This window comes from Xyrauchen texanus, chromosome 17 (assembly GCF_025860055.1).
Source record: "Xyrauchen texanus isolate HMW12.3.18 chromosome 17, RBS_HiC_50CHRs, whole genome shotgun sequence".
Lineage (NCBI taxonomy): Eukaryota > Metazoa > Chordata > Actinopteri > Cypriniformes > Catostomidae > Xyrauchen > Xyrauchen texanus.
This window is the reverse complement of record NC_068292.1, coordinates 31,768,858-31,788,396: the sequence shown is the minus strand read 5'-3', so window position 1 is coordinate 31,788,396 and position 19,539 is coordinate 31,768,858. Positions and strand designations below refer to the sequence as shown.

The window sequence follows — 19,539 nt, the reverse complement described above, 5'->3', positions numbered from 1 at the left end:
TTCCAATACGAGTTATAAGGTGCTGAAATTTGATTGGCCATTGACAGCCATTTTTTAATCGATTTTTTAAGAATATGTTAGCATTTTAACCCAAGATGTTTTTGAATAATTTTAACTGTGTCACTCAAATGGCTGTAAAGTTATGACTTAAGTTTTTTAGTTGTAGTGCCACTTAAGAGGTCAAATTGTACAAAACTTTGCTGAATTAGAGGGAAAAAGAATTCTAGCTCTTACGGTTGCTGAGATATGAGCCAAAATGTAAAAGTGTTTATTATAGCACCACCTAGGTTCAGATGGGTGTGTGTTTGTGTGACTGAGTATTGAGGGCGATTTGGGATCATCCAGCCAAGTTTGTCGTCTCCACGACGCCCAGAAACATTTAGGGCAGAAAAAAGAAAAAGAAGAAAATCAGTATAATTACAATAGGGTTCCAGCAGCTTTGCTGCTTGACCCCCTAAAAATCCTAACAGAAACAATAAGGTTTCTAGCCCCTCAGGCTTGAACCCTAATAATAAGAAAATTAGTACAATAACAATAGGGTTCACTTCCAGCAGCGAAGCTGCTTGGCCCCCTAAAAAGAACACTAACAGAAACAATAGGTGCCTATGGATCTTCGGTGCCTGGCCCCTAATAATACAGCAAAAACTTTTCTTCTTTAGAAGAACTCCCCAGTGACTCTTCTCAGCAACAATGAACTCTGGCACACATTTTTCTGGGACACAGACACACACTCAAGTGCTCTCATACACATACAATCACTCAGCCAGAGGCGGCAGGCCTTATCTCATCTGGGAGGGAGAAAAGTGAGATCACTGCGTCCCTGAGGTTGCCATGGCTACCATGGTCAGCTGCACGTGTGCTGAGTCAGCACAGTTGAGTTTCTCTCCATGTGTCCTTTTCAAACAAAGCGTTTCAGCTCATAACACAAATGCATTTATATTTCATAGACAGAAGCTGAATTAATCTGGAGAAGGCAAAAATGGTACTGAAAATACCAAAACGGCTATTTTTCTGTGATGGACCACATGAACTCCTTTAACAACAACACAAAACATTCTCCATAATCATTTCCAAGATAAAAGCTACAGCTGCTCACATCTTCCAAGAATCAACTCTATAGAAGCAGCAAATTAGCTCAAGGTCTCAAATGTCAAAACTAAAACCAGACTTGAAACAACCTGATTGCAAATTTGTGAAACCGTCAAATGCACAATGCATCTTTAAGCGTAGCTGAACGCAGCCAACAACTTGTGATCCACTCAATATGCTTTCACTTAAGCAGCAGCTTGACCAGAAAGAGATAAAGAGAGTGTGAAAGGAGAAATCAAACTTACTGGTAGACTGGAGGGTCTGCCCTGCATGTCCTCAGTGCTGCTCTTAGATGCCAAAGGCTGAATGGAAGGGGGAGCGCTTGACTGGGAACTAAAAGACTCCTGGGAAATCTCCTGTGGGGAACAAGTTAGCCCAGGTAAGTCTACATAGTCATTTCAACCAATGGGCACATGCATGCCTGTTTTGCTAACAGATATTATGGGTGGGTATAAGTTATGTTCTAAATCATTATGTTCACACACCAAAAAGTTTGAGAATTAATCGGTCAACTTAAAAAGTCTTGTAGATGCTTTCATCCACCTGAAACTGTACAAAAAAGAAAACACATACAAACAGAGTAGAACATCTTATGCATTTAAATGTATCCTTTTAAGACAATCCATTGGAACAACCTGAAGTGCCAAAAGCCACGGTCATACTAGGCTTTGTGCACACTAAATAATTTCAGACATCAAAATGGAACACACTATGATGTCACATGTAAGGGCTTCCATCCACATTTTTCCTGAAAGCAGAAGTTTTCCACGATTCGACTGATTTTAATTTTCGGTTTCCAGTGTTTTCACATGCATCTGCATTTATTCTTAGTGGGTAATGTAATGTTAATGGTATTAAATTTGAAAAAATTGTCAAAAAATCACGTGGCTGTATAGTGCAGATACTTCATAGTCGAGATTACCATGTTTTATTGACTGCCTCAAATGAGTGTGTAGAATGTCATGAAGAGTTTAGTTATGTTGATATCAATAATTATGAGTTGTTATGACAGCCGCCAACAACAGCACAAGCTGAGCCTGAAATTCATTTTTACTCCAAATAACACTTAAATAGTTGTTGTTCTCTGCCTGGATCACTCTTTCTGGCCGTTTTTGCGTCTTTAGACCAGAAACAGAAAACAGGCAATTAGAATAATCTTGGCACCACCCAGTGGTTGCTGAGGAAAACTGTGGATTTTTTGTAATAAATTATAAGTCACAAATTCAATTATATTTAAAATCTTAGAATAAACCTACTTTCCAGCAACTATAAAAATATGTATCCTTTGAATTGAGCCATAAGGTCAGTGTGACTCTTCCATTTTCACAAATCAGAGTTCATGAAATTTGTACTTCTTCAGCAGGGTAGTGCGAAATTTCTTTGCATATTGTCGACACCAGAAGCAAGCGGTTTTCCATCGCATTGCGCGCCTTGTCACGTGGATGCCCCTGTTCGATTTTGCGCTGCACATGCTGGCGCTACTCCTGCTAATAAGACAAATAAATGGTTTAGAAAGGTCACTTTGACGCATTCAGTGTAGAGAGCTTCAGGGCGTCGCAACATGACATCACTCACGTCCAGTGTAGACAGGGTTTGCGTTTCCAGTCTCCTGCATTCAGAAGCATTTCAATGGGAGATAATGGAGTATGAAATGTAGTGTGACCGCCCCTTCACTGAAGGGCACTGAGACAGCAGATCCCAGTAATCATTTTTTCAGTTTCATTGAACCTACACAGGCGGCAATTTTTTTTTAATAAATGTACAGATTTTGCTGTTACTTTAATTCACCAAAGTGGCATTCAAATGATCAAAGTATAGTCAGGACATTACTTATGTAAAAACAAAACAGCACCATCACTATTTAATTTTTTTTCTGGATCAAATCTAGACAGGCCCCATCTCCAGCAGCCATCACTCGAACACCTTATCCTTGAGGAATCAAGCTAAATTGCTAATTTGGTACTAGAAAATCACTTGCCATTATATCAAACACAGTTGAAAGCTATTTGATTCGTTAAATGAAGCTTAACGTTGTCTTTGTGTTTTGTTGAGTTGCCACTGAATGCAATAGACTGGCATATCTTAAAGTCAATATTAGATCAAAAATGGCAAAAAAAAAAGAAACATTGTCAATCATTGTTTTGAGGAATGAAGGCTATACAATGCTTGAAATTGCCAAACAAAACTGAAGATATCATACTAAGGTGTACACTTCAGTCTTCAAAGACAAAGGACAACTGGCTCTAACAAGGACAGAAAGAGATGTGGAAGGCCAGATGTACAACTAAACAAGAGGATAAGCACATCAGAGTCTCTAGTTTGAGAAATAGACAAATCACATGTCCTCAGCTGACAGCTTCATTGAATTCTACCAGCTCAACACCAATTTAATGTACAACAGTAACCCCATTGAGCTTTTGTTGGATCAGCTAGACTATAAGGTGCCTGAGGTGTGCCCGACAAGACAGCCACATCTATGGCAAGTGCTACAGGAAGCGTTGGGTGAAATGTCACCTGAGAATCTGAACAAACTGACAGCTAGAATGCCAAGGATCTGCAAAGCTGTCATTGCTGCACGTGGAGGACTTTTTTATGGGAACTCTTTGAAATAGTTTAAGAAGTTCTGAACATGTTTTTCAAATTGTAGTAGACATTTTTCAAGTTATTAATGTCCTGACTATACATTGTGATCAGCTGAATGCCACTTTGGTGAATAAAAGTACCAATTTCTTTCCATAAGAGCAATATCTGTATATTATTCCAAACTTTTGGCCGCCAGGGTATATTCAAGTCAACTTTCTTAATACATGTTCCCATTATCATGGCTCAAGAATAAAAAAATATGACTACAGAGCTACTGGCTCCTGAACTGAAACATATAGGAGCCAAATGGCTGTTTTTATTTGCCAAATTACAAAAATGCTCAATTTAGATTGTTGGTCAGGAACAAGATAGAAAGCAGAAGACAGCTTATATCAAATGAAATGGTCGATATTTCATGTAGTGTAGAGATTTTTAAAACAGTGTTGAAAATGTTCTTAATCTTTTCTTACCGAGACGGGGCGGCTCAGACACTGAAGCGACAACAGTCCAAACTGAAAGAAATCCCATATGCAGTTTCTTTGTGCAAAATGCCAATAATCATAAAAAATTATTATAATAAAAATTTTTACATTTGGTGCATAACACGGAACGTTTAATTACAAACATGCCCAAAATACACATGGGACTCTTTTTCAAAACCGTCTGCAGTCCCAGCTGCCCTCACAAACAGATAATGGATACAAAATGTTTACTTTTACAATAATTTACAATGTATTACAATATAAACACTACAAAGAGAAAATGTTCATAAAACAATATTAACAGTAAATCATCAGCGATCGCATTTCATAAATGTCTGGTATTCCTGTTAATATTAAAACAGACTTTTTCTTCGTCTGTAGAAACAAGTCAGTCAAAATCATCAATAAAAAAGGTTATATAAATAATCATATAATTATATAAAAAGTTCTCTCTTCAAATAGTTATACTCATAATGCTCAACAATAATCTATAACACTTTAACATATTGTAACAAATTAATTTAAAGTAAACTCTGTTGTGAATATGCATCTTAAATTACATGTTGTCAGAAACAATTAATCAGTAATTTTACTGATGTTTAGTGTAACAAACTTAAAGTGCACATCGCAGTAATGGTTCTCGGTTTGAATAGGATAGACCCGATATATGACTTGCGGTTCAGTGTCAGTTGTGAACTCACTAAAGACTTATAAAGCCTAAAGGTCCAAAAATGTAATTCAATAACTCACATGATGATATATGATGAATCCACATACGAATTCACACAAAGTGTTCCTCACTGTCGGCAACAGAATTTGTATTGTCACAACAATTTTTTTTGTCGCATTTGTGACCATTTTAGCCTAGGGCTGGGCAACATATAGAATATTAACAATATAATAGAGATCATTTTGTTGACAATGTAAAATTGACCAATATCGTCAATAACACGATGATTTTAATGTGCCTTCATTTGGCCATTAAGTTTCAGAAAGAGCACATTAGTAGACTAATTTCATGATCCTTCAGGGCTGCACAATTCAAATCAAATCACTTTATTGTCACACAACCACATACACAAGTGCAACAGTGGGTGAAAGACTTGGGTGCAGTTCCGAGCAACATAGCAGTCACAACAATTTACATATCTAATAAACACATAATTACACACAACACAATATACAAATAATAATATACAATATGCAGTATACAATACACACAATATAGAACACACATACACACAATATAGTATACAATAAAAACAGTATATTTAAATTATACAGTAGGTTGTATTGTGCTGTATTGACATTCAGGCTGTCAGTTGATAGTCAGTTGCCAGTATTGTTAAGAGAGAATATAATTTATGACAGTCCGGTGTAAGATTAATAAAGTGCAGTGCTGATGTATTTTGATTGTGAGAGATCAAGAGTTCAAAACTCTGATTGCTTGGGGGAAGAAGCTGTCATGGAGTTGGCTGGTGCGGCTCCTGATGCTGCGATACCACCTGCCTGATGGTAGATGTGAGAGCAGCCCATGGCTCGGGTGGCTGGAGTCTCTGATGATCCTCAGAGCAGTTTTCACACACCGCCTGGTATATATGTCCTGGAGGGAGGGAAGCTCACCTCCGATGATGTGTCTGGCAGTTCGCACCACCCTTTGCAGGGCTTTGCGGTTGAGGGCTGTTCTGTTGCCGTACCAGTCAGTATGCTCTCTACAGTGCTGGTGTAGAACCATGTGAGGATGTGGTGGTTCATTCCAAACTTCCTCAGCCATCTCAGGAAGAAGAGGCGCTGGTGAGCCTTCTTCACAATGGCCTTAGTGAGGACGGACCATGCGAGTGCCTCTGTGATGTGGATACCGAGGGACTTGAAGCTGCTGACTCTCCACCGGTGCTCCATTGATAGTGATGGGGCTGTGTTCTCTGTCTTTTCTCCTGAAGTCCACCACAAGCTCCTTGGTCTTACTGACATTGAGGGAGAGAGTGTGCTGCACCTCTCTGTAGGCTGATTCATAATTGTCAGTGATCAGACCTACCACCGTCGTATCATCAGCAAACTTAATGATGGCATTGGAGCCATGTGTTACCACAAAGTCATGTGTGTACAGCGAATAGAGTAGAGGGCAGAGAACACAGCCCTGCAGGGCTCCAGTGTTGAGGGTGAGTGATGAAGAGATATTGCTGCCCATTCTAACCACCTGGCGTCTGCTTGACAGGAAGTCCAAGATCCAGCTGCACAGTGAGCCGTTTAAGCCCAGAGCCCGGAGTTTCACATCAAGCTTGGAGGGCATTATGGTGTTGAATGCTGAGCTGTTGCCTACAAACAGCATTCTCATGTATATGTTCTTTTTTCCAGGTGGGAGAGAGCAGTGTGCAGTGTAGAACCAATTAAATAAAACAACATAAAAATGGCAAGTTGGTAATATGCGATTATTAATCCACAAAGGCTGTGTTTTAAAGACCAATAAATGGTCTGTGTGTGATTCAGAACAAACCGGTGAACCAGATTTCTTGTTGAATACTTGATATTATAAAATTAAAATGGGTTATAATTTGCACACATTGTTTCATATTGAATTTATGCCTTCCTGTGCTATCGGAATTAATATAAATAATGTTTCCTATTTGGATGTTGCACATGAACCCCCCTCAAGTCATAATTACAAATGGGAAACTCATAATTGGGAGACAAACTTTCAACATGGCATAGGAGAGTACGTATTCTATAGTGAATGGTTTTTATCCCTTTTTCTATATGTAGCTACCTTGTTATCGCTTGCCGTTTAGGTCATAAACATTTAAGCATATCAGTAAACATTACATGCATATTGTACATTTTTGCACAGAGAAAATCTCATTTATATTAAACCAAAATTCCATTATCGTCAGCAACCTGACAAACATGTATTACAGTGTCAAAAGAAGAGTTCCAAGAAATGTGCAAGAACCTGGTGTCCTCCAAGTTTCCTATTCTTTTGACAATAAAGCACATGAACATGACTTCCTCGATATTATAACTTTAGATGTGGAAAGTAGGATAATTACGATAACATTGTAATGGGGTTAGCAAGATGGGCAAGGAGGCGGTGGGAACTGGCAGAACAATCAACTTAAACATAAACACACACACAGTGGCCCTCCTCCTCGTCACAAACATGTAAAGGTAGCATAAACCTTACCTACACCCATGCAAGAACAATTTCATACTGAAATAGAAAGGTCTAAGTTACCTGAGGAGGTGGGGCAAACCGCTGAAATGGCGACTGTTGCTGCTGCTGTTGTTGTGGTGGATTCTGCGAATATGATGCGGGCTGGCTCTGCGGCATCTGTCCATGTCCCGCGGGCTGCTGAGTAGCAGAAGTGGGCGTCTGTTGCGGCTGCTGTGATGGTGGCTGCTGGGGGCCTTGACCAGGTGGGTAGCTGGGCTGGGTCTGAGATGCAGGAGGAGCCTGGGAGCTGCCCTGCTGTGTGGTCTGGGACTGGGGCACCTGTTGCTGGGAATAGGGAGACTGACTAGACTGGAGGGTTGCTGCTGAGGACTGCGAGTACGGGGACTGGGATGAACCAGACGAGGGGCCGGGTACCTGCCCCTGAGTCTGCTGGGGCATGTGGGACTGTTGGTAAGGAGCACAAGCCTGTCCATGTGGGCCAGAAGGCTGGGGGGCATGAGGTTGCTGTGAATAAGGTCCCTGTCCCCCTGGTTGTCCAGGGGGAGACTGGGGGTATGGCGACTGCTGTTGGCCCGTGTGAGGCCCCTGACCATGCTGGCCATAATACGACTGCTGCCCCTGCTGCACAAAGCCCCCTGTTCCCTGCTGTCCATATGATGGCATCTGCACATACAAGTAGGATCATAGCACTAAAGATCAATACACTCATGCTATTTACTACACTGACTTATTGGGTCTAAAGAGTGTGGGAAAATGGACAAAAAGGAAACAAAAGCATCCTTTCATCTGCATGCTTCACAATATGAGACTATGCTCCATAAATAGTGAGGAAAAAAAATACAATGTAACCATTTTACTGGAACCGATGGTCTTGAGCAGCATTATATTTGTGAATATTTATTAAGGGTGGGAACGGCTTGAGATCACAAAATGCCTGGGGCACAATGTGACACATTTTATTATTTTTGTAATGTTTAACACCAAAAACTGGGATACTTTGTGATTTAACATTATTTTAGTTTGACTGCAATTTAGACTTTCATATGAAGCAATTTTTTCCTTTAACTCTGTTAAATAGAGACAGAAAACGTAGAGTCTGCGCTGCTAAAACTTTCAAATAAAGCATCTTTTCAAATTCTAGGAAATAGGGTTGGGTAAAAATATACATTTTCTGATTAATCACAATCTTCATTTAAACAATCCTAATGAAAAACAGCCTCACCATCTTCAGTGTACACCTGAAAACTGTCTGTAGGTCAACACTTTAAAAGATAGCACCAACCTGCTGACTGTACTGCATGCGTCCTTGCATGCCCACAGGGTATCTCTGCGGGCCAGGTGGCCCATAGGCCTGGCCTGGGTAAGCAGGCCCCTGCTGGGCCACTGGCGGAGGTCCTTGATGCGGTTGTTGAGGGTAAGGGCCACCTGACCCATATGGCTGACCCCGCATTTTCCCCATCTGATCCATGGAGCCTGGAGTCTGTAGAACAAGAGAGACAAAGAGGAAAGAGCTCTGACCAACTTGCAGTATGAAAACTCAAGGAAAATAAGCATTTAGTTTTCAAACCCATGAAAAACTACAACACTGCACTGCACTAGTATACTTGAGAGTTGGATGCACCTATTTTATTTAAAAAATGCAAGGTGGAAATAAAAAAAAAAATCTGCAAGGACAAAATGAAAATGAAAGAGGCCACAAGAGAAGAAGAGAGAGAGAACAGCCAGAGGGGAAACGATAGTGGAAAATGAGAATGAAAAGAGAAACAGCAGAAACACTCTGCCTCTGATTCCCACGGTTATTACCCTGACCGTTACCTTGCACAGCCTTAGTTACGGAAGTCAACAGTGCTATATATAACTCATTTCAAATTGAGGGCAGTCTGCCGAATATTTAACACATCCCAGCTGTAGCTCTGCTTGAGCCTCAGCCAAGCCAGCTTTCCCTTGTTTTGTAAAAAGAAGGCAATCTTGGCACTGAATGAATGACACAGGGTTTTTAATGACATAAGGGGAGAGTCCAACATTACAAGTCCAACTTGACTTGTAATGAGATGAGAGCTGCAGTAAGTAAGTACCAGGATGACAATTGAAAATATCAGTCATCAGGGCCTGAAATTCGGCGCAGGGTCACGTGTGACGATCAATTTGTTTTTTGCGCACAATTTTAAACATTCCTGCATTTTCCACGTTGCTGAGAATTCCTGCGGTATTTTATTTACTTTAACAAATAGGTGAAATTTGGTAAACCAATCAATACAGATGAATAAATCAAATCTGGTCTTAGTATGAAACTGTAATTAAACAATCTGCGCAAATAAATGAGCTCTTCAGTGTCCTTCTCTCTCTCTCGTGCGGCTTTCGGCAGCTCTTTGAATGCCTGTTGAGTTTAGCGTGAGTGCACACAGCGAGTAAGCACATATACTGAACTTAAGATGTTACAGATCTATAAACCTGTTAATTTGACATGAAAATGGTATTGTACGCAAGCGAGCGAGATGATAAAACAATCGCTTGTTTATAATCAACAATGCTATGTTCAGACAGTCAAAATCTGATTTTGTATGTATCCGATCGGAATTCAATCTTCATGAATTACAGTACGCACTGTGCATCACAACTGATCAGATCTGATGCGTGTGTCCCCTGGCTATCTTTTCATAATTTCTTGGCTGCTATAGCAATGACATTATGTCAGTATGCAAAAAAACAACATGGAGGGGAATGGAATAGAGATTTTAGCTTATAAAAATGGCAATATGTAGCTGTGTTGCTGTACTACGCCTTTTGAGGCAGCAGGAGGCGGCTGGCATGCGCCTGTCTACGCCTGTATCATAGTTCAAAGCGGTGTGTGGTCCAGACAGACTAGTAGTGACTGGTGGACTCGAGTGGTAGCCACCTTTGATGAAACAATGTAACTGTCGAACTTCAGAACGCACATGGGAAGATTCCATTAATAATATTCTCAGCTACACCTACACTCTGCCACCACACAGCTTTTTTTTCTCCCACCACTGCCAGAATGTTTCCTGCAACAATGTGTGATGTATAACATTTCTTTACATAGTGTGAAATAGTGACATATGGCAAAAAGCCTCTTGAGATCTGATCAGACAAAAATGGATTTCCAGAAATGTAATTTGAATAGGATTTCAAACCACATATGTAGCTTGAAACAGATTTGTAAAAATCATATTGCATGTGATTTTTTTTTTGCATTTCAGACTTGCTAAATATAAGATTTCAATCAGATATGCACAAAAAATGGATTTGAACTGACAGTCTAAACATAATCAAAGCTTTTAATGTTGCAAAGTGCACGTTGTTGGAGCCAACTAGTTTTGCTGCCTTTCATATCATAGTGATCCTTCAAAAAAGCACCAAGAAATGCAGAAATAGAAAAAATGCTTTGTGCAACTAGAACTTAAAAATCGGTTACAACACTCATCTCTCTAGAGCTCCATCTGACAAATATAGGTATTTTCTATGCCATGTGAATCAGTAAATTGTAATAAATATGTAATAATATAAATAAAAATAATAATATAGTAATTAAGGGTGCACCGAACAAAATCGGCCAATCATGCCTAGATTTAGATCAGATTTATTTTGCAGCACACAGGGAATCAAACATGCACTGCTCCTCTTCCTCTCAGCCCTTGAAGCATGATAGAGTGGCCTTTGGAGGGCGAGTTGTTGGCAATTCTAAGCATTCATGAATTTAAACTTTCAGACATGATGTAATTCACATGAATATGCCATTTCGTTTTTTTAAATGTGTAAGAATTACACGTGTATGAATATTAAGTTTAGAGTTTTATATTAAATTTAAGTGTGTTAATATTAAGTAGAGTCTTTAAGGTAGTTATTCTGACGCTGTTGCACAGTGAGCAGCAAGTGGATAAATGGACTGACATTGGGTATAAAAACAAATTAAACCACAAATAAACATGCAAATAGAAATCCAAGTACACATGATGTAACATGAGTCGTGACCATCAGACATTGTGAGTTGCAATATAGACTGTTTGAGCGATCAAGAGTGCTTTTAGTTTCTCCCTCTTTAATATGAGAGCTCTCGCTGTCAATCAAACATGTGCACTCTGCAGGTGATCTCAATATCTCATCATCAGTCACTCATTCCAGCGCTATTCTACGAAGATCCCAATTTAAATCAGATTAATGTTGGTCACAATAAATATGGTCACAACAAGATGCCAAAATACAGTAAACAAATCATAGATATTAATCATTTCTCAATGGGGCAGTTTTAGAGCTTGTTATGGATATATTTTTCTTATTTTTTTAAAGTATCTCTGCTGTGAGTGGTGCTCTCATAGTTTTTCGTTGCCATTATGTGCCAATGACCTTTTGATATTGCCAAAAGTACCATTTCAATACAAATAAATGTTGGCAATTAATGTAATTTTTATGTAATTTTGGTAACAAATAATAAAAAGTTTTCATTTCTTTAACAGTTAATGCATTAGGTATAATGCACAAACAATGAACAATTTATTTACAGCATTTCTTAATCATTATGTTAGTTAATAAAAATAAAATTGTTCATTGTAAGTTCATGTTAGTTCATAGTGCATTAATGTTAACTAATCAGGGCTCCAGATTATTTTTTTTTTAATAACTTAGGAGCCATTGGCCCCTAAACTGAAACATTAAAGAGCCAAATGGTTGTTATTAGTCGCCAAATCACAGAAATGCTCGATTTAGATTGCTGTTCAGAAACAAGATCAAAAGCCAAAGAAAAGACAGCTGATAACCCATAAATCGGGAGGTTTAATAATATACAGTTTATAGTTGAGAAGATACATTTGTATTTCCTTTTCTCATAAATGTTCATTTATGAAAATATAAGAGATAAAAGATTTTTTAAAAGAGATTAAAGATATTTAATACTGCTCTTCACAATCTACATTACAGATAATTACATAATATATAGTATGCATATAGTAGTTTGTTGTCTTCTTGAGAAGACAACATCATCAATGAATGTTTGCACATTGTGTAATAGTTGTGAACAAGTCCCACAATTGTCCTAAGTGTCCAAAAGCTTCATCTCACATATACATAAATAAAAAGCCCTGTCACACTTTTGCAAGTTATATGCTGCAGTTATATGTTATATATATATATATATATATATATATATATATATATATAGGATTCATTATAAAGAAAAGAAGCCCGAAATACACATGGACTCTTGTTTTGAAATGTATGCAAATGTTAACAAATGGAACCTTTTTGCAAAGCGTTACCATAATTTTACTGTGTGGGGCATAAACACATAACTGCAGCATATAACTTGCAAAAGTGTGACAGGGTTTTTTATTTATGTATCTGTAACGGTATAGGCCAATCTTAGTGTTAAAAAATTGGTATCGCCTCAAATTTCCTGATTGGTGCACCACTAATAATAATAATATAAAAACTATAATATAAAAAATATACAAAATATTATTTTAAGTCAGAAGTTTTCATACACTTAAGCCAAATTCCTGACATTTAATCATAGAAAACATTCCCTGTCTTAGGTCAGTTAGGATCACTACTTTATTTTTAGAATGTGAAATGTCAGAATAATAGTAGAGAGAATTAATTATTTCAGCTTTTATTTCTTTCATCACATTCTCAGTGGGTCAGAAGATGACATACAATTTGTTAGTACTTGGTAGCATTGTCTTTAAAATCATTAACTTGGGTCAAACTTTTTGGGTAGCCTTCCACAAGCTTCTCACAATAAGTTGCTGGAATTTTGGCCCATTCCTCCAGACAGAACTGGAGACAGTTTTGTACGCCTCCTTGCTCGCATACGCTTTTTAGTTCTGCACACGAATCAGATTGAAGAGCTTTATTATGGCCACTCCAATACCTTAAATTTGTCCTTAAGCCATTTTGGTCACAACTTGAGGTATATTTAGGTTCATTGTCCATTTGAAAGACCCATTTGTGACCGAGATTTAACTTCCTGGCTGATGACTTGAGATGTTGCTTCAATATAGTCACATAATTTTCCTTTCTCATGATACCATCTATTTTGTGAAGTGCACCAGTCCCTCCTGCAGCAAAACACCCCCACAACATGATGCTGCCACCCCCATGCATCACGGTTGGGATGGTGTTCTTCGGCTTGCAAGCCTCTCCCTTTTTCCTCCAAACATAACGATGGTCATTAAGGCCAAAAAGTTAAATTTTTGTTTCAACAGACCAGAGGAAATTTCTCCAAAAGTAAGATCTTTGTACCCATGTGAACTTGCAAACTGTAGTCTGGATGTTTTAAGGCGGTTTTGGAGCATTGGCTTCTTCCTCGCCGAGTAGCCTCTCGATATAGGACTTTAGGAGACAGAATGAGTCTCCTTCCTGAGCGGTGTGATGGCGGTGTGGTCCCATGGTGTTTTTACTTGGAAACTATTGTTTGTACAGATGAACGTGGTACCTTCAGGCATTGGGAAATTGCTCCCAAGGATGAATCAGACTTGTGGGGGGGGCCACGATTTTTTTTTCCTGAACTCTTTGCTGATTTCTTTTAATTTTCCCATGATGTCAAGCAAAGAGGCACAGAGTTTGAAGGTAGGCCTTAAAATACATCCACAGGTACACCTCCTATCAGAAGCTAATTATCTAAAGGCTTGACTCTAGAATTTTCCAAGCTGCTTAAAAGGCACAGTTAATTTAGTGCATGTAAACTTCTGACCCACTGGAATTGTGATATAGTCAATTAAAGTGAAACAATCTGTCTGTAAAAATTGTTGGAAAATTACTCATGTCATGCATAAAGATGATGTCCCAAATGACTTGCCAAAACTATTTTGATAATAAATGTGGAGAGGTTGAAGTCATTAAAAAAACATTTTAACCAAAGTGTATGTACATTTCTGACTTCAACTGTATACATGAACAAGGTTATCTCAGGAATTTATATATACTTTTTTAATTTATTTTGTCAACATTAAATGGCAATCTTAAATGTAACTGGTGAGTACTGACTTCTGCACTAAAAGGTAAATTCACTCAAAAGCTGATAATTTACTCAAATTTTTATTCTGTCATTGCAAACTTGTATGACTTTCTTCCGTGGAACTCAAAAGGAGATGTTAGTTTCAGTCACCATGCAAAAAAATTTGAAAACATGTTTGCTAATGCACACGTGCCATTTAAAGTTGCTAGACTACTGTGTGCACTCTTATTTCCTTCTTCCTAATATACTGTATTAACAATTTCTTTGTGCAAATAAATTACTAAAATTGGATGACTAAACAGAAAACAGAAGAAACTGCTATCTACCATTTAAAACAATAATTTTTTTCTGTATTTACATAGTTGCAGTTTGTGAATTTGTTTTGTAAATATAGTGCTAAATAAGAGATTATTAATTAAAAAATGTTTGCATATGTTATACACTATATTAAATTGTGTGATATTTCGCCATTATATAGGCCTATCGGCCACCCTGGTCTCTGGATATCGGAAACAGCAATTTAAAAAATCCATAACGGTCAACAGTAGTGGCTGCACATCACTAAAACACTATACATTTTGAGTTGGGGTAATCCATACACAGTTCTCTTCCAAGTTCATCTCTATGCTTAAATCAGGGTTGACCAAGACAAATGCAGTATTTAAGCAATTAAACACTCAATCAGGCCATACACTAATGTCTTAGAGAGAGCAAAAATCATCCACATCAAACAGAAACATGGGACAAGAGCAAAGTTTTTTCCATCAAATCAATTTGCCTCCCTACATTCAAATACAAATTCTGAACCATGAAAAACATTTATGTTCTTTTTGTGTTATAGATTTAAATGTAAAGAAAATGAAGCAACATTAAAATACAATTAGCTAAACCCCAACAATCAGGCCAATAAAAGTTGACAAAGCAGCCAATTAAAAGCTCCTCAGTCATCACATACACAACATGATAGATGATGCACACCTGACTAACATGCTGGACACTAGTCGGCCAAACATTAGTGGATGAGAAGAGTCTTGGTCGACCATGTTTTGATTGGTCAGTTGATCACAGAGAAAAAGAAAAAAAAAAACAGGAAACCGACAAACCCTAGCATCACCGCTGGTTGGACGCTAAGTGGTACTATGGGGTACTTTCTGTTAAGCAGGGTTAGGGTTAAGCCAGCACAATAAAGCAAGACACCTTGATTTCAAACTTTGAACATTATTTGTTATTTATTTTAACAAAAAATTCAAATGAAACTGGAAAACAATTAAGTGCAATTAATTTTTTTAAAGATGGCTGTACAACAGTTGTGATGGGCAACATCTTTTTGGAAACTAACCTACTTCATCCGTGCATTCTCTGCCGGTCAGGTATTTTGTTGTCCAGTGAAAATACAATGTGTGTGTGAATACATTCGTTATGTTCCATCCCTCATGATATATATAACATCCAATTACATCGGCAACCCCGGGCTGAGGGATCGGTGAATATTCTTGCTTTAGTGATTTTGCATTGAAAATGTAATTTATTTAGAAATGAAAAACTTAAATCTAATACATTTCTAATTCAAATTGCACTCCAAATGAAATAGAAAAGCAATTAAAATAATGAAGTGATAAAAATCAATTATATTTATATTTAAATAACCACCTTTACAGAAAGAATGAGTGAGAAACGTTTACATGCGTGTGTACCAAGAGACTGCATGCCTCCGTACAAACTTCATGTCATACATGCGCATAGAGGGCTTGTCTGTCATCTATTCTTAGTAATATAAGAAAATGTCTCTTGAAGTGAGTGTGTCTGTGTCTCTACAGGCAAATTATTTGTAATATTAATTTGATAATGATAGTAGCCTAAAATAATAATACATTAAAAGGGAAAACAAGCCAAATATCACTCTGACCATCGTCGATCCCAGATCATCTGTCGGCAAAATCCTAATGTGCATTTCTCTCTATAAATCAACAAAATGTTCAGACAGCTGGTTTTTCTGACACATTCAGAATCATTACTGCTTTTGCCGGTGTCGCTACGGCTCGCTTCCTGTGCGCGCTTGTAAAATGTATATTTTAAAAGCTCATTATTACGGTTTAGTAATTCTCTGTAATGTAGAACAGTTTTAGCAATGTTACTTATAACATTCTTTCTCAGCCCTGAACTCAAACCATTTTCTGATGCCCCCCAAAATATATATATTTAAGTAATTAAATTAATATCATAAATGTGCGACTACTAGTCGACTAAGAAAATCTTTGGCCGAGGGCAGCCCTACTGGACACTGAAGTGTTACAATGACCCTTTATATTTTTTGTAGTAACTAGATTGACAACATTCAGCATGAGTCAGCAACACTTTTAGATAATCGTTCCCTTTTCAGGACTTGACATTATGCAGCATTTTCCCTAGGATTTTTTTCAGCAGCGGTGCTGTTGTGCACACATCCATAGACCCGCACGCAACGCCTGACCCGTATTAACGCGCGTTGGTCAAAGAATAGATTAAAACGGGTGAAACTCAATTTCACCCTGGGACACATCAGGGACAGGGTTAATTTGTGCTCTCAAAGGGCCCTTTGAAAATGTGGCACCAGCCCCTGCTTTGGTAGCACCCATGCAAATAATATCACACGTTATGTGCATTGAAATGAACATTTGACAGTACATTATTGATTTTGAGGTTGGGATGCAGATGAAAATTATTATATTAACAACAGCAACATGTGGAAAAAATTTACACCTACTTTTTATATGGATAAATTGAAATATTCTATCAGTGTGAATAAGTTGGGTCTTCTTTACGGATTCCTTTCATCAGGCTACTACTAATTAAACTACAGATATATCTTGGAATTTCTGAAGGCAAAAAAAAATTAAAAATAATAAAATTACATTTTCCTAAAATCAGAGAGCATTACAAGAGTACAGATTTTACAGCTTCAGCCTATCAGACGATCAGCCTATAATCCCACCCACATTGAGATGGCACTAAACTGCAGTGGAAATGCAAGCTCAGAAACTTAAAGCGAGTAGAGTTGAGGCAAGTTGAACCATAACGTGCAGTGGAAAAGTGCCATTTGAGACCTGTATTTCGACGAGTCCTGCACTCTTGCGAATGCTCTCATTAAAAACAAAGCTGTTTAATCAGCATAATAAATAAATTATTTACTCCGCATCTGTGCCTCAATTAGAACAGGATCGTTTTAGTTTTGTCGTGTTGCTCATTTGCAGTGTATTTAACATCTACGTTCAAAGCGAGCGGTACAATATGCAATGAATCCAAAATATGCTTTTCGCTCTTGTTCTACAGATTATTTTCGAGTATCAGGTGAGGTTTCTTCAGTATTAATTTTCGTGTGCCACACAAACAGAGCTAGAACATAAAGCAAGCATCTGGGCATTCAGACAGTTTAAAACTTGCACATTAGGATCAGTAGTCATTACAGATAGGACAGAGGACTAATATAAGTGGCTCTGATTGGCCATTGCCATTTCATTGCTCAACGGACATGTTAGTTATTGGTTAGAATACTCAACTGCTGCAAAAACACGTTGTAAATAGAAACCATTGATGCAACAGGAGCAGACTTGAATTGAACGCTATAATCGTCAATTTCACCATTACATAATCATGGCAGCCGTAATTGTAAAAAATGAGATTAATTGTGCAGCCCTACCGGACAAGTGAATGACCAATTTACTTGTCCAAATGACAATGCTTAATGTTAAGCCCTGCTTTGTACTATTTGTTATTCAACATACACATAAACTTGCCAATTTTGTCAGACAAGACAGGGTAAAAATGGATGGCACTTGCAGCTGGCCTTCATTCTTCTTTGCAGAAGGGCACTAAACTCTAAACAGTACCGTATCTATGGAAACAACAATACAATTTTTTTTTTAAAGTACACTGCATCACTGCATTTGATTTGCACCCATGATATCTAATCTAGGATGTCTGTACTGAAGTTGGCTTGAATTCAAACCTTGAAAGAAGGCCTCCAATGATACATTTTTAGAAGTGTGAATTGACTGAGGGCAAGCTGCTCTTGACATTTTCCAGTGAACAAATGGAAAAAATAAAATGAATAAAAGCAGCACATGGCTAATCTGCATAAGATAAAGTGAGGGCTCCCTTGGCAGGAGACTCTGCTGGACTGGCCTTCTGATTGGCCATGGGGGATGGGGTGTATACCAGAACACAGATAGACTGAAGGCAGGCAGGACAGCATGCAGAATCCACGCTAAATCTAACCAAACTCTTGGTAAAAAAAATACAAAATAATAATAATAATAATATTTAGCAGATCTAGGCCTAGGCTAAATTACAATTGATTAAATACCATTATTAATGACTAACACAGAACATCATAGACCTAGAAAAAAGATACTGTGTGACTAATGAATGGCATATCACAGTCACATCATTACTTCCAATCAGAATGTGATGGAATTCTGGTCCATTTTTGGAAAAAGTTTGTAAAGCAACTCCAAGTTCCCTTTCATTTGAAATACCAGATGCAGTGAGGCAAGGCAACAAAACTGAAAGACCCACACCAAACCAAGTGTGAGATCTATTTAGAGAAACTTGAAGATACAATACAGTTTGCATATACAGTATGCCAGATATAATAAACAATATTGTTTTGATAGACACAATATGAATGATGATTTATGAATGCAGAGGATGACAAGACAGAACATCAAAAACATTATACCAATCAACTGAGAAGTAACAAGGGTTTTTGCACTCCGTATCTAACGGGCCATTCAAGTGTAGCTCTAATTAGGGTCGACAAGATACTACGGCTGGGTAATATGTAAAAATATTTTATCGATAATCACCATAAAATATAATGCAATATATGATTATATTGTCAAACCCCATGCCAACCGTAGGTGAATATTTTTGCTTTAAAAATGTATTTATTGAAACATAGAAAACGTAAACATAATTCAAATTGCACTTTAAACTAAACGAAAAAAAGCAATTATAATAATTAAGTGATCAAAAAGTTGTATTTAACCACCTCCCCAAATCCAATCATTTACAGTCTCCAACAGCCCCATTTGCCATCACACAAGTAAACATCAAAGACAACAGGTGAAAAATAACTAATAGCCTACAGATTAAGAACAAAAGACATTAATACATTTTAAAATAATAATAAAGCCTTATAAATTCATTTGTGTTCCCAAAATAATGCAGCCAAATGTGTGTTCCTATCAAATTAGTGTTTGTAT

General features: G+C 37.7%; 1 protein-coding gene across 2 annotated transcripts in view; it reads right to left on the bottom strand.

Annotated features, from left to right (window-relative positions):
• Positions 1 to 19,539, bottom strand: part of LOC127657944 (AT-rich interactive domain-containing protein 1A-like) — a 41,903-nt gene that overhangs the window by 17,013 nt on the left and 5,351 nt on the right. For both annotated transcript variants that reach the window (XM_052146965.1, XM_052146964.1), the window contains exons 2-4: positions 8,606 to 8,803; positions 7,384 to 7,986; positions 1,335 to 1,445 (exon numbers count right to left, since the gene is read on the bottom strand). In XM_052146965.1, coding sequence (XP_052002925.1) covers positions 1,335 to 1,445; positions 7,384 to 7,986; positions 8,606 to 8,803 — 912 coding nt within the window. The remainder of the gene's footprint in view (positions 1 to 1,334; positions 1,446 to 7,383; positions 7,987 to 8,605; positions 8,804 to 19,539) is intronic.